The following is a 13,755-nucleotide window of genomic DNA, read 5'->3' on the forward strand; positions in this document are numbered from 1 at the left end:
TATATATATATATATATATATATATATAGCGCAATAAATCTTCCTATAATGAGAGTAATCATTCAGTTTTCGCCTAGAGTCTATTCTTCCTCCGTCTGTTATTATAAAAAATTCTCTCTCTCTCTCTCTCTCTCTCTCTCTCTCTCTCTCTCTCTCTCTCTCTCTCTCTCTCTCTCTCTCTCTCTCTCTCTCTCTCTCTCTCTCTCTCTCTCTCTCTCTCTCTCTCTCTCTCTCTCTCTCTCTCTCTCTCTCTCTCTCTCTCTCTCTCTCTCTCTCTCTCTCTCTCTCTCTCTCTCTCTCTCTCTCTCTCTCTCTCTCTCTCTCTCTCTCTCTCTCTCTCTCTCTCTCTCTCTCTCTCTCTCTCTCTCTCTCTCTCTCTCTCTCTCTCTCTCTCTCTCTCTCTCTCTCTCTCTCTCTCTCTCTCTCTCTCTCTCTCTCTCTCTCTCTCTCTCTCTCTCTCTCTCTCTCTCTCTCTCTCTCTCTCTCTCTCTCTCTCTCTCTCTCTCTCTCTCTCTCTCTCTCTCTCTCTCTCTCTCTCTCTCTCTCTCTCTCTCTCTCTCTCTCTCTCTCTCTCTCTCTCTCTCTCTCTCTCTCTCTCTCTCTCTCTCTCTCTCTCTCTCTCTCTCTCTCTCTCTCTCTCTCTCTCTCTCTCTCTCTCTCTCTCTCTCTCTCTCTCTCTCTCTCTCTCTCTCTCTCTCTCTCTCTCTCTCTCTCTCTCTCTCTCTCTCTCTCTCTCTCTCTCTCTCTCTCTCTCTCTCTCTCTCTCTCTCTCTCTCTCTCTCTCTCTCTCTCTCTCTCTCTCTCTCTCTCTCTCTCTCTCTCTCTCTCTCTCTCTCTCTCTCTCTCTCTCTCTCTCTCTCTCTCTCTCTCTCTCTCTCTCTCTCTCTCTCTCTCTCTCTCTCTCTCTCTCTCTCTCTCTCTCTCTCTCTCTCTCTCTCTCTCTCTCTCTCTCTCTCTCTCTCTCTCTCTCTCGTTTATAGTTTTCGTGCTCATAACTTCCCTCTCATACAGGTAAAAGTAACGTGTGTGTGTGTATGTAATTCACCTCGGTCGCCTACTGGTCACCCAGCCAGTCTTCCCCATTACGGAGCGAGCTCAGAGCTCATAGACTGATCTTCGGGTAGGACTGAGACTACATCAACACACTCCACACACCGGGAAAACGAGGCCACAACTCCTCGAGTTACATCCCTTACCTATTTACTGCTAGGTGAACAGGGGCCACACACTAACAGGCTTGCCCATTTATTTGCCTCCCGGCCCGGGATTCGAACCCGGCCCTCTCGATTGTGAGTCGAGCGTGCTAACCACTACACTACGTGTGTGTAATTCACTGTTTGATCTGCTGCAGTCTCTGACGAGACAGCCAGACGTTACCCTACGGAACGAGCTCAGAGCTCATTATTTCCGATCTTTGGATAGGCCTGAGACCAGGCACACACCACACACCGGGACAACAAGGTCACAACTCCTCGATTTACATCCCGTACCTACTCACTGCTAGGTGAACAGGGGCTACACGTGAAAGGAGACACCCAAATATCTCCACCCAGCCGGGGAATCGAACCCCGGTCATCTGGCTTGTGAAGCCAGCGCTCTAACCACTGAGCTACCGGGCCGTGTGTGTGTGTGTGTGTGTGCGCGCGCGCATGTATTTACCTAGTTGTAGTTTTACAGGGCCTGGGCTTTATGCTCGTGTGGCCCCGTCTCCATATCTACACTTATCCAATCTTACTTTAAAAGTATGCATACTCGTTGCAGATACTATTTCTTCATTTAAACTGTTCCACGTCTCAACACATCTTTGCGGGAAACTATATTTTTTAACATCTCTCAGACATCTTCCCTTTCTCAGCTTTTTACTATGCGATTTTGTGCTTCGAATGCCATATTCTTCTCTTAGGATCAGTTTCTCATTATCCACTTGGTCCATTCCGTTGATCAATTTATAAACTTGTATCAGATCTCCTCTCTTCCTTCTTTGTTCTCTCCTCATATGTCATCCCTTCAAATTCTGGAACCATTCTTGTAGCCATTTTTTGTAGTCTCTCCAAATTCCTTATGTGTTTCGTTTTATGAGGGGTCCACACTACTCCTGTATATTCCAATCTGGGTGTTATTATATAACTTATCAATTTCTTTATCATTTCTTTGTCCATGTAGTGAAATGCTAATCCAATATTCTTTGGCAAATTATATGTCTCTCTGAAAATTCTATCAATATGGCTTATGTGTGCATGTGCCTGTGTATGTGTGTGCGTGTGTGTGTGCGTATGTGCATCACTATTACATTTCTATATTTTTCTCTGCAACATTTTACTCATTCATGTTCTCTCACTTATCACCTTAAACATACATCCTCTCTATAGTATCTTCTTTACACGTTTCCTTCTTTAGGTTGATTTCCTTCGCCGTCGAGTAGAGGATCTTCATGGGCAGTGGCAAGGTGTAGCAGGCGTACAGATGGAAATGGCAGCAGTGCGTTCCATCACTGATCGTTTGGATGACCGACTGACGGATGCCATCGCCCGTTTGGGGTTGGTTGAAAACACTACTAAAACCCTGGAGAAAAGATCAACACCAGGTCACCTTGATGTTTTCCAAGCAGCTGAGAGGCCTCCTACCCTCACTGTGTACCCTTACCCTACCCGAGGTAAGTCTAAAGGTTCTAGGATAACGGAAACTTTGATGTAAGGGTCAGTCCAGGGCACCTGAACTCATGTTTAAGGTAGTATGAATAATATCAAAATATCTTGATTTATCTTTTTTTTTCGCGGGAGAAGGAGAGGGGGATAAAGCTTCAGTCAAGGGCAATAAAATGGAAAAAAAAAAAATCTAAAACCGAAGGATAATCCCAAACTTGAGAAGTATCTTGAAACCTCCCTTAAACTATTCAAGTCATATGCCGATGGAAATACAAACGCAGGAAGAAAGCCACACAATTTACCAGTTAAGGGAATGAAAAAGTTCATAATGTAAGATAACGTAAGATAGGAAGTACTGTTATAGGTGAATGTTGTAAATTTGTCTTAGGCCCAGCTGTAACCTCCATGAAAATTATGCATCACCAAATGAACTCGATGTTGTGAAGTAAAAAAAAAAAAAGAAACATTTACTAAATTAAGTGTCTTGCAACACAAAGTAAACAGCCAAAACTAATTTATTTAAGACAATTCTCTTCCTTCATACAACATGCGCACCTAACAAACGCACACTTTTCACTCAGAATTCTAAATTTATACCATGGCGACTTCTACACTAGTCTCTAGTGTAGCATCTGGTAAGGATTCCAGAAGTGTCCCCGGTTTTGACTACTATTCTGGTATTGACACGAATTTCCTTATACCTCCTCAAATTAACTTAAACATCTGCGGCTATAGATATAACCTTCAGTCAGTGAACTTTATCTTTTTAAATCGAAACACTGGTATCTAAAGCCGCATACACACTTGTTGCACATCCACGTATCGTATCATGGTTGCGTATCACCTAGTGATACGATACGTTCCAACAAGATTATTGTATCCACTTGTGTCCACATTGTTCCATGGTGCAACAGTATAATTCACTTTCTTCTTGCAAACATTTACTGATGTTCACATTTTCTTAGCAATTTCCTCCCGCATCTTGTTTTCGATGTGTGATATATATATATATATATATATATATATATATATATATATATATATATATATATATATATATATATATTATTAAAAATGTTTGTTATTCTCAGATTCATGTCGGCTGGATTTTGAGCGTGTTGGGAGTGACTGTTATTGGTTTGGTGGTGAGGAATTGACCTTCACAGAGGCCACAGCTGCCTGCTTTGGCCATGGAGGTAGCCTGTTAACGCTGCCTTCTCCTGGCACCCAGCTGACTTTGCTCCTTAACCGCCTCAAAAAAGGTAAAGAGTGGGGCAATTTCTCCTTTATATCTATTAAATTTTTCCCTATTAAGAAGACTAATCATTGTATATTATCAAGGTCAACTTTGGAATAAATACATAAAATAATAAGCAAGCAGCAACAGATGAAACAGGCTGTCTACTTCTTTTTCACTTAATTTTGGGACCTGGGAGTGGTGGAACACCATAGTATCATTAACATGATAAACCTCGTTCTTCAGCTGAGTAGTGAAGATTTGGTTGTGATATTTAAGTGATAGGCTGTTCATAACAAAATGTACATTTTATGATGAGAATGCAGCTCAAAAAGGTATTATGGTATACGGACAAAATTCAAGGACCAAAGCACAATTTGGCCTCACTTAAAAAGATATATATATATATATATATATATATATATATATATATATATATATATATATATATATATATATATAAAGAGAGAGAGAGAGAGAGAGAGAGAGAGAGAGAGAGAGAGAGAGAGAGAGAGATACTGAATAATCTTATGGGACAGACGCAACAGGAGTGGTAGAACACCTTGGAGAAAAGATAAGAAGAAACAATAAAATGTCGTAGAAGTGTAGCTGCTAAGCTCACCTCCTTTTTCGGATGTTAACCAAAAACTTTGCTTTGCTAATGATACGCGCTATATTCACCTTCCTCTATATTTTGCAATAATGCCAGCCTCCTCGGCCTATGACTGCACCAGGAGCAGTGACAGTGGAGATATAACATTTCACCGGTAAGGTGATGAGATTTCCATGGCTATCATCACATGAAATGCTAGGAAACTCGGTTAGATAATGAGTGCGTCAAAAAGTCGTGAGATTACATGACGAGTTATATAATTCAAGAATTTCATTATCAGTTCTTCTGTGAAATCCACATGCAATCAAGTTAAATCAAGGTATTACAGACTTTTATATTATTCATATATACTTCTATATTCCCTTAGAGATTTCGGTGAAACTTTTGCCATTGCGTTAGACATATCAAAACCTTTTGGTAGAGTCTGGTACAAAGTTTTGATTTCAAAACTGCCCTCCTACTGTTTCTATCCTTCTCTATGCAACTTTATCTGAAGTTTCTTTTCCAACCGTTCTATTGCTGCTGTGGTAAACGGCCACTGTTCTTCTCCTAAATCTATTAATAGTGGAGTTCCTCAGGGTTCTGTCCTGTCACCCACTCTCTTTCTATTATTCCTTAATGACCTTCTTAACCAAATTTCTTGCCCTATCTACTCCTACGCTGATGATACCACCTTACATCTTTCCACGTCCTTTCAGAGACAACCAACCCTTCAGGAAGTCAACAGATCACGCAGGGACGCCACAGAACGCCTGACTTCCGATCTTTCTAAGATTTCCGATTGGGGCAGAGAAAATCTAGTAGTTTACAATGCCTCAAAAATTCAATTCCTCCATCAATCAACTCTACACAACCTTCCAGACAACTATCCCCTTTTCTTCAGTGACATTCAATTGTCTTCCTCTTCTACTCTGAATATCCTCGGTCTGTCCTTTACTCACAATCTAAACTGCTTGCCGAAACAGCTTCTATGAAGTTAGGCGTTCTGAGGCGTCTCCTCCAGTTTCTCTCACTCCTCCAATTGCTTACTCTAAACAAGGGCCTTATCCTCCATCTATGGAGTACTCACCACATACCGCTTTGAAGCTATGCCATTTGTCGAGTGGTTTAAAGTTACCTACATGTTACCATGATACCCAGGTTCTAGGTGGTTACACCAAAGATGCGCTTGGGTAGTGATATGGGCCCTAATATTGGGACCACTATAAATAAAATTGCCTGCGCCACTAATGGGCGGAAGCTGAACAGCACTTCTCACATATACTCTTCAAGTAGGCCTACAGGCGCTATAGGCCATAACATGATACAAAAAAAAAAAAAACGCATGTATCACGGGTCCCACTCACACTATTTTATTAGATAGGGTGGTATCAATAGATTTTCGTCTTATCTTCATCCCTTTTCTGACTGTTTTCACCCGCTTTCCCACCGCCTGAATGTTGCATTTCTTACTATCTTCTACCGCTATTTTCATATTAACTGCTCTTCTGATCTTGCTAACTGCATGCCTTCCCTTCTCCTGCGGCCTCGCTGCACAGTGTTTTTTTCTTCCCGATCCTCACCAACTCTCAAATGCAAGAGTTAATAAGTAAGTACTCTCAATCATTCATACCTTTCTCTGGTAAACTCTGGACCTCCCTGTCTGTACCTGTATTTCCAACTTCTTATGACAGCTTAACTTAAGAGGGATCGAGTATTCAAGACATTATCAATCCCTGTCTTTTGGCTAACTCTTTCGGCACTGTAATGGGACTGGCGACTGAGTGGGCCTTTGTTTTTATTTTTGTTGTAGTTACCATTGGCCAGTGTTTCCTTCTTACATAAAAAAAAAAGATCGTTGCCCAACAACAACGAGTGCGGTACGATAACCTCACCCGCTTTCCTGTAGTTATGAAGTGCATTGTAATGGCCAAACGTAGGTTTACTTCCAGTGCCTTTCTCTATTTGGTGTCCAATCTACTTACTCAAGGTGTAATTCGCAGCAATATTTAGTTAAACATGGCTTGGTCGACCAGCAGGTAATATCAGTAGGAATCAAGGTCATATTCTTGGAGGTGTGGCAGAAGTTGGTTCCCTCTGCGCAATCCACGACCTAACAAACCACTTCTAGGCCTTCCTCCTTCGCTTCTTCTTTTGTTGTTGGTCAACGTCGAGCAAGTGGGTTAAATAAAGTTGATCTTTAGGTTGTTGATCAGCAGACTATTCAAGTTTACCCGTGTGGTGTTCATTGGTGTCCTGCTAGAGAGGAGTGGGAAGGGCCATGTTGCATGTGATGCAATGCTGTGACGTCGGTGGATGCTGCTGTGGAACTCTGACAGCCAGGTGTAGGTCCACAATTTATATACAGACATGAATTAGAAAAAAAAAAAATAAATAAAATAAAATAAAATAAATAAAAAAAAAGGTCGTGCCACCTTCGTGTTTGTCATGTGACATTCGTGTAATTCATTCAGTTGTTGTTTTGTGGTTGTGTGTTGTCGTTAAACATCGCACTGTTATCGATGTGATGTACCTTCAAGTAACATTTCATCTTTATCGTGTGGGTCGTGTGGCTATCGTAGTAGTGGAATTGTGAAAAATAATTGATAGCAACACGGTATATCGTTAGCTGGTCTTCCTATGCTCGTTGTAATCTTAGTTATATTGTGTGCCTATCTCAGAGCTGTCGTGTGACTGTCTGGCGGCTGTTGTGAGCAGTAGGATTCGTCAGTTTCCGTGCAAAAAGTGCAAATCATACTCTCTCTCATCGAGCTGTGTGGGACGTGAGCTCGAAGTGGAACACATTTTAACCTATTTCATCCCTGCTGAAATCTCCAATGATGATTTTACTCCTCTACTTCGTTCAGATGGCACCGTTGTATTTCTTCTTTCAGATTTTCGCTGACAAATAAACGCTAGGTTATATTGTCCTAATTTTATCATGTTTTTAATGAATTTTAATTATATTTTCTTTGCCTTCTCTGGTCTTCATTTTCTGAAGGCTTTCAGACATTCTCATCATTCTATGCGCCTTCCTTCCTTGGTCAAATTCTTCCAACTCTACTTTTGGTAATCATTTTACGTTTGGCTGGATATTCTTATGAAATGTGACTCTTAAGTTGTTGTTTCTTAGTTAGTTCTCATTAGGAAGATTTTTAGGGAATTACATGCTCACAATCTTCTTTCTTATATTCAATATAGATTCCTTCATGATTGTGTTTTCATGATCAAATCCGAATCATCCTCTATTAAGAATTTTGTTAGAAATTTTTAAATGAAGAAGATTGTTTTCTCCAATACCTCAATAGACTAATTTCCTCCATCTATCTACTCAGCACAACCTTTCAGACAACTTTCCGCTTCTGCAATAACATACTTGCATTACCCTTTATTTAGAAACTCTTGGAAATTTCACATTTTAATTTCTGATAAAACACCCTTCATGAAATCAAGTGTTCTGTCATCTCTGGCAATTCTCCTCAAATATGCAAACTCTTTACAGGAGTTTTATCCATCCATATTCACACAATCCTATTAAACAGGATGGAATCAAAAGGCTTTCGTCTCATAGTTTAGTTTCATTTGATTGATTATCTTAGTCTCATACTGTGTCACAAGGTTATACATTTTCCGAACCTCTATCCCCATTTCCATAGTTAATGGGCGGCTTTAATCAAGGGCGTTATCAGATTATGGTGTTACGTGTGTGTGTGTGTGTGTGTGTGTGTGTGTGTGTGTGTGTGTGTGTGTGTGTGTGTGTGTGTGTGTGTGTGTGTGTGTGTGTGAGAGAGAGAGAGAGAGAGAGAGAGAGAGAGAGCATCTAAATTATAGGCCAATTAAATGACTATGTTAAAGTACACACACACACACACACACACACACACACACACACACACACACACACACACACACACACACACACACACATACATACTCAAACACACACACACATACTCACAAAATCCTCACTTCCCTTTTAGATACCCTATATTGGACCGGTGGGACAGACGCCTTTCGTCACGGTTACTGGGTTTACCTTATGACAGCCCAGCCCGTCATGCCCTTACATTGGGCTGGAGAGAATGCATCCAATCCACGTAGCGTCGACAATCAACCTGATTCAGACATCCAACACTGTGCCGGTCTGACCTCCCACGGCCTCACACCGCGCCCATGCACCCAACGTCACCCTTATATATGCCACGTCATGTGAAGTGGTCTCAGCCCACCATGGAATGATGTACTCTAAGCAAGTGCATATACTGTGGTTTCAGTGTTGTCTTGTTCGAATAGAAACTCGTTTATAAAAACAACATAACAAAATTGACATAAATGAATAGAAAAATAAGTAAATAGAACAAACTAGGTTGCTAAGTATACGGTATTTCATATTTCATGTGTATTTCAAATAATATGATGCATGATATGTGGATTTTATCGTATATGAGTAGTATTCAAGGAGGTTATACTGAAGAAGACGCCCCGCGCCTATCGCTCTGTACTAAAAGCCAGTGGGCGGAGCTTATGAGGCGGTGGGCGGAGTTTACGATCGCAACTTACACCCAGAACATTGCCTCATCCTGTGTTAAGCAATGGGAAATAGCCACTTTCTTTTTCATTACTAGCGGAAAACTGAGAACGAACCAATGGTTTAACTTATGTAAACCACATTATAATTTCCTAGATATGTTATATAGACCTGGTATTAACGTTGTTAATGCCAAATAGCAATGATATTGGAAGAAATACGGCACGATGTTTCTGGGAGAAGTTATGGCAAAAAGATTTTTTTTTCTCATTTAATGCATGACAAGGAACAAATAGTGAAGTAAAATTTCAGTGATTGATGCTTTTCCAACGCACAGTGACATGAAATCACACATCATTTTAAATAAAAGCTATAAAGATATATATATATATATATATATATATATATATATATATATATATATATATAGAGAGAGAGAGAGAGAGAGAGAGAGAGAGAGAGAGAGAGAGAGAGAGTATTTTGACTTGTTAAATAATTCCTATACCAAGTAAATTAACCTTCAGGCCAACTTTCACCTGATATACAGTTTATTTATCTTTCAATTAAGCGCACATGTATATGTAGAGGAAGGTGGGGTAAGACGGACCACTTTTTTTTTTATTTATACCATGTGGGCTTTTCAAGGGAATTTATGGGCTAAAGGGGATACTTTTTGTGGCACCTCCTATCTCAAATCCCACCCGCTAGGAAACCGTTACTCCGAGTGAAAAAGCCCAACTTACATTCGAACCGTGGACAGGATTCGAGCCCGTGCGCTTGGAGACCCCTCGGACCCCAATGCACGCGTGGTTCCACTGTACCACGGCGGCCCCAACTTTTAACAAAGTATTGAGTCTAGAAACCGCATTTATATGATTATTGGGAATTTGTGGGTTTGTGGTGGTGCTTTGGGATGTTACCTTCCATGTCCACACTCAGGTCACGGTTTTTGAAGGAAAACAATGAAGCACGAGAATTTTCAAAATAATCATTTTTCTTGGGCCAAAAATAAAATGATGGGGCTAAGACGGACTCCCAGGGGTCCATCTTACCCCGCAAACTGAGCATGAAAAAACAAATCCTTATTGGCATAAAGCACAGATAAAAAAAACTCTTCCTCGTCATCATCATAACCCTTCACATTGCTCATGAGCCAGATTTATTGGTACAAATCAAACGAACAAACTAACAAAAAAATAAAATAAAAATAAATAAATAAATAAAAAACTCTCCCTCATCATCATCTATCCCTGCACAACTTAATGACATAAATCACACACAAAACCTCCTCAGCATCATCACCATCTATCCCTGCACATTGCTCATGAGTCCAGCTTTTGCAATTAGTACAACAAACCCACCCTTGCCCTCTCATGGGGTCCATCTTACCCCAATAGTAAATATTGAAATGTCGAAATGTTTACCAAAGTATCTGTGTTTACTATGCCAATTTATGCCATCTATATATCATGTATACAATCATGGGCATGTAAAACATAAGTATTAAATCATTATAATAATTATTTCAATATAAAACCGGCAGTGTCTTACCTTGTGCATATAACATCAGCACTGCATAAAATGACAAATATTTCCCTCTGAAGCGTAAGGGAAACTTAGCCTGCCTACTGGTAGTGATAATGTCACTGTTGGGAGACGTGAAGAACATCTAAGAGTAAAATTTGGAATTCACCCTATATGCTTTGATTTAGAAGGGGATTTCTGTTTTACCCCATGGGTCCGTCTTACCCCCACCTTCCCCTACATGTTTACATCAACATGCACATATATATTCACATGTGTACATGACCTTGTTCAGTCATACGTTTGATCCAGAGACAGCTTCCCACCTCTCACCCAAGTCCACCAAAGCTGGAAAGCACTGTATTGTCTCATTTGTATGTATGATTTACCGTCTAAATCATCGTGTCACAGTATGCCAAGACTATTGTGAGTCTATTAAGGTCACATCTATGGTAGGCAGCTTCAAAACATGGACATCACCCACCGTGACCCTAACGGGACACTACAACCCCCACCGGCGGGCTGATGCCCGCTTTGTGTGCTATTTGTATAGGTTGCATTTTTTTTTTTTTTTTTCCACTAATGTAATGAATATAAATTTTGTACAATAAACCTATAAACAACAACAAAACATGGACATAAGACGGAAAATAAGGAGCGTAACTCGGGCGTTCCCATGTATTTTCAATGGGTGGTCGGCAATGTTTTGGGTATTAGGGTGCGTTTACACCAAGCGAATCGAATCGATTCAATTCATGAAGAATCAACACGATTCATGAATCGTGTTGATTCGCCGCATTAGTTTCAATGTAACCGTTTACACCAAGCGAATCGAGTCAGTTAGCCTGTTCGCAGCTAGGCTCGTAGACACCTATCAGCGAAGAATTTTTTATTGTCTTCGAGTTCCTGGGGCAAAGGGGTGACTTAGCTAATCTGGAAATCGATGTGTAGAAAAAAGTACAAAATGAATTGTTGCACATGTGCATTTAAAATTAAAAGCATAATTCAATGTTATTATTCTAACTTGCTGGTGTATGAAAAGTCTTTGTTAATGAAATTATAAGATAAAGTTAAAAAACAGATAATAATTTTAATTTAAGTAAGTATGAGCACTAAAAATAAGATGCCAATTTCGGTTTCTGCATTTTATCTGAGAGTGTTGAAAAATATGGATATCACTGTCACGTCCTATATATAAAGATAATCAGTGAAATAAAAACAATCAGCACCGCTGGCGGACGTACGACGCACTAAACTTCGCGCCGTTAATTAAGAAGACTGGTAAGGCTTGGAATGTTGTGATTTGCTGCCAGCAGCTGGCGGTATCGTACCGGAAAGCATTAAGTCTGCGACACAATACTATGTTTTCTATGTACTGCATGGACTTGTCTGTTGTTTGCTATACTCAAATGAAATTGTGTATATATACATCCGTTGATAATAGTATGAAATGATAAATTGCTTGCCTTGATACAATTTTATGCTGTTTTAAAAACATCATTTGAAATTATGAATTGAGACTCAAACAATGTTATATTCAGTCAGTTATCATGAAATTAATTTACTTAAATTTCGGATGCATTTGTGTGCAACTATACTCTCCTGTAAGCTTGTAAAACTTTTTTATTTTTCAGCAAGAATTACAAAATCTAGCGCTGTCTGGCATCAAAACGCTGAGTGCGAACAGGCAAATCATGGCGATTCATGGCGATTCAGAATCAATAATTGATCTGGACCCATTTTTTCATCAGTCAAGGCGACTCAGCCGAGGAGTAAGCACCATGCTAATGGACGTCCTAATCAATTTAGTACGAGAATGACGTGCTATATAATTATGATCCTAGTGATCCTGTGCACTAAGACCATGTACATGTATTGTACTGAACCATAGAAGGAATTGCTATAGCCTATACGAATTATTAGACAATAGTATTCTGCATAAACAAATGACATCAGAAAGCGTTATGGATATGCTTATGTATTTCCATGTGGCAGCTATAGGGTGTATCGTCTACTTTTGAAATGTGCGACATAACGTAACCATCAGACCAGAAAGAGTGGAGGAGGGGGTGTAAAATTCCTGCTATTAACCCGTGTCTCAGATTTCGTTCGCTAAAAACTACGGTATGGCACGTCACATATAGTTAAAGATAATATGACAAAATACTAAAATAACATATCTGTAATTATCTTAATATCCTCTTAATATCCTCCGTAAGCCTAAATAAAGAGTAGATGTGATAATATGGTATCAACTGGTGCGCCCATTTCTTCAGCGGTGAATGTATGTATCAGTGAATCATTATGTCCTGCCACCCGACAGCTCCACTTGGCGAGACAAAGTATTCTCTTAGAGAACATTTTGCTGTAGGCCTAGCACTTCTTGTTGGTGACAGGCGCCACCAGCATCTTAGATTATTGTGGTTATCCTAAAGAAATCATAAAACTTCTCCGTATTATTGACCAAATCTGGGAATAAATGTCCAAAGCTCCCAAATTCAGGTATTCTAGAATTAATTGCATGCACCCATATTCGTTCCGGAAGCCTACGCCTACGCTTCCTCAGCCACTGTAACACTGGTATTTTTGCAGAAGGCTGCCTTGGTACTGAATCATCTGAATGTTGTAAATCAGATGTGTTGTGATTTAATCGGTTGGAACTATGCAGATTCGAAATTATTCTTAATTAATTGAATCGATTCGATTTGCTTGGTGTAAATGCACCCTTAGGTACGGGTGCGTTTACACCAAGCGAATCGAATCGATTCAATTCATGAAGAATCAACACGATTCATGAATCGTGTTGATTCGCCACATTAGTTTCAATGTAACCGTTTACACCAAGCGAATCGAGTCAATTCAAATCATGGCGATTCATGGAGATTCAGAATCAATGATTGGTTTGGACCCATTTTTCAAGAATCAAGGCGATTCAGCCGAGGAGTAAGCACCATGCTAGTGAACGTTCTGTTCAATTTAATGATAGAATAACTTGCTATATATTATGATCCTAGTGATCCTTTGCGCTGAAATCATGTACATGCATTGTACTGAACCATAGGTCATACATAGAAGGAACTTCTGCAGCCTACAAATTACTAGAAAATATTATTCTGCATATTTTAAAAACAAATGATAACAAAAAGCGTTATGGACATGGTTTTACATTTTCATGTGGCAACTGTAAGGTGTATCGTTAACCTTTGAAATGCGTGGTATGACGTAATCG

The 13,755-nt window shown here is 39.9% G+C and overlaps 2 protein-coding genes across 3 annotated transcripts in view; both read left to right on the forward strand.

Annotated features, from left to right (window-relative positions):
* The window catches only part of LOC123512656, a 53,217-nt gene extending 43,851 nt beyond the window's left edge, over positions 1–9,366 (forward strand). For both annotated transcript variants that reach the window (XM_045269131.1, XM_045269132.1), the window contains exons 5-7: positions 2,398–2,653; positions 3,737–3,907; positions 8,455–9,366. In XM_045269131.1, coding sequence (XP_045125066.1) covers positions 2,398–2,653; positions 3,737–3,907; positions 8,455–8,687 — 660 coding nt within the window. In that variant the 3' untranslated portion in view covers positions 8,688–9,366. The remainder of the gene's footprint in view (positions 1–2,397; positions 2,654–3,736; positions 3,908–8,454) is intronic.
* LOC123512657 overlaps positions 1–13,755 on the forward strand; it is a 357,957-nt gene that overhangs the window by 171,714 nt on the left and 172,488 nt on the right. The window lies entirely within an intron of this gene.

The sequence above is a fragment of the Portunus trituberculatus genome, chromosome 34 (assembly GCF_017591435.1).
Source record: "Portunus trituberculatus isolate SZX2019 chromosome 34, ASM1759143v1, whole genome shotgun sequence".
Classification (NCBI taxonomy): Eukaryota; Metazoa; Arthropoda; class Malacostraca; order Decapoda; family Portunidae; genus Portunus; species Portunus trituberculatus.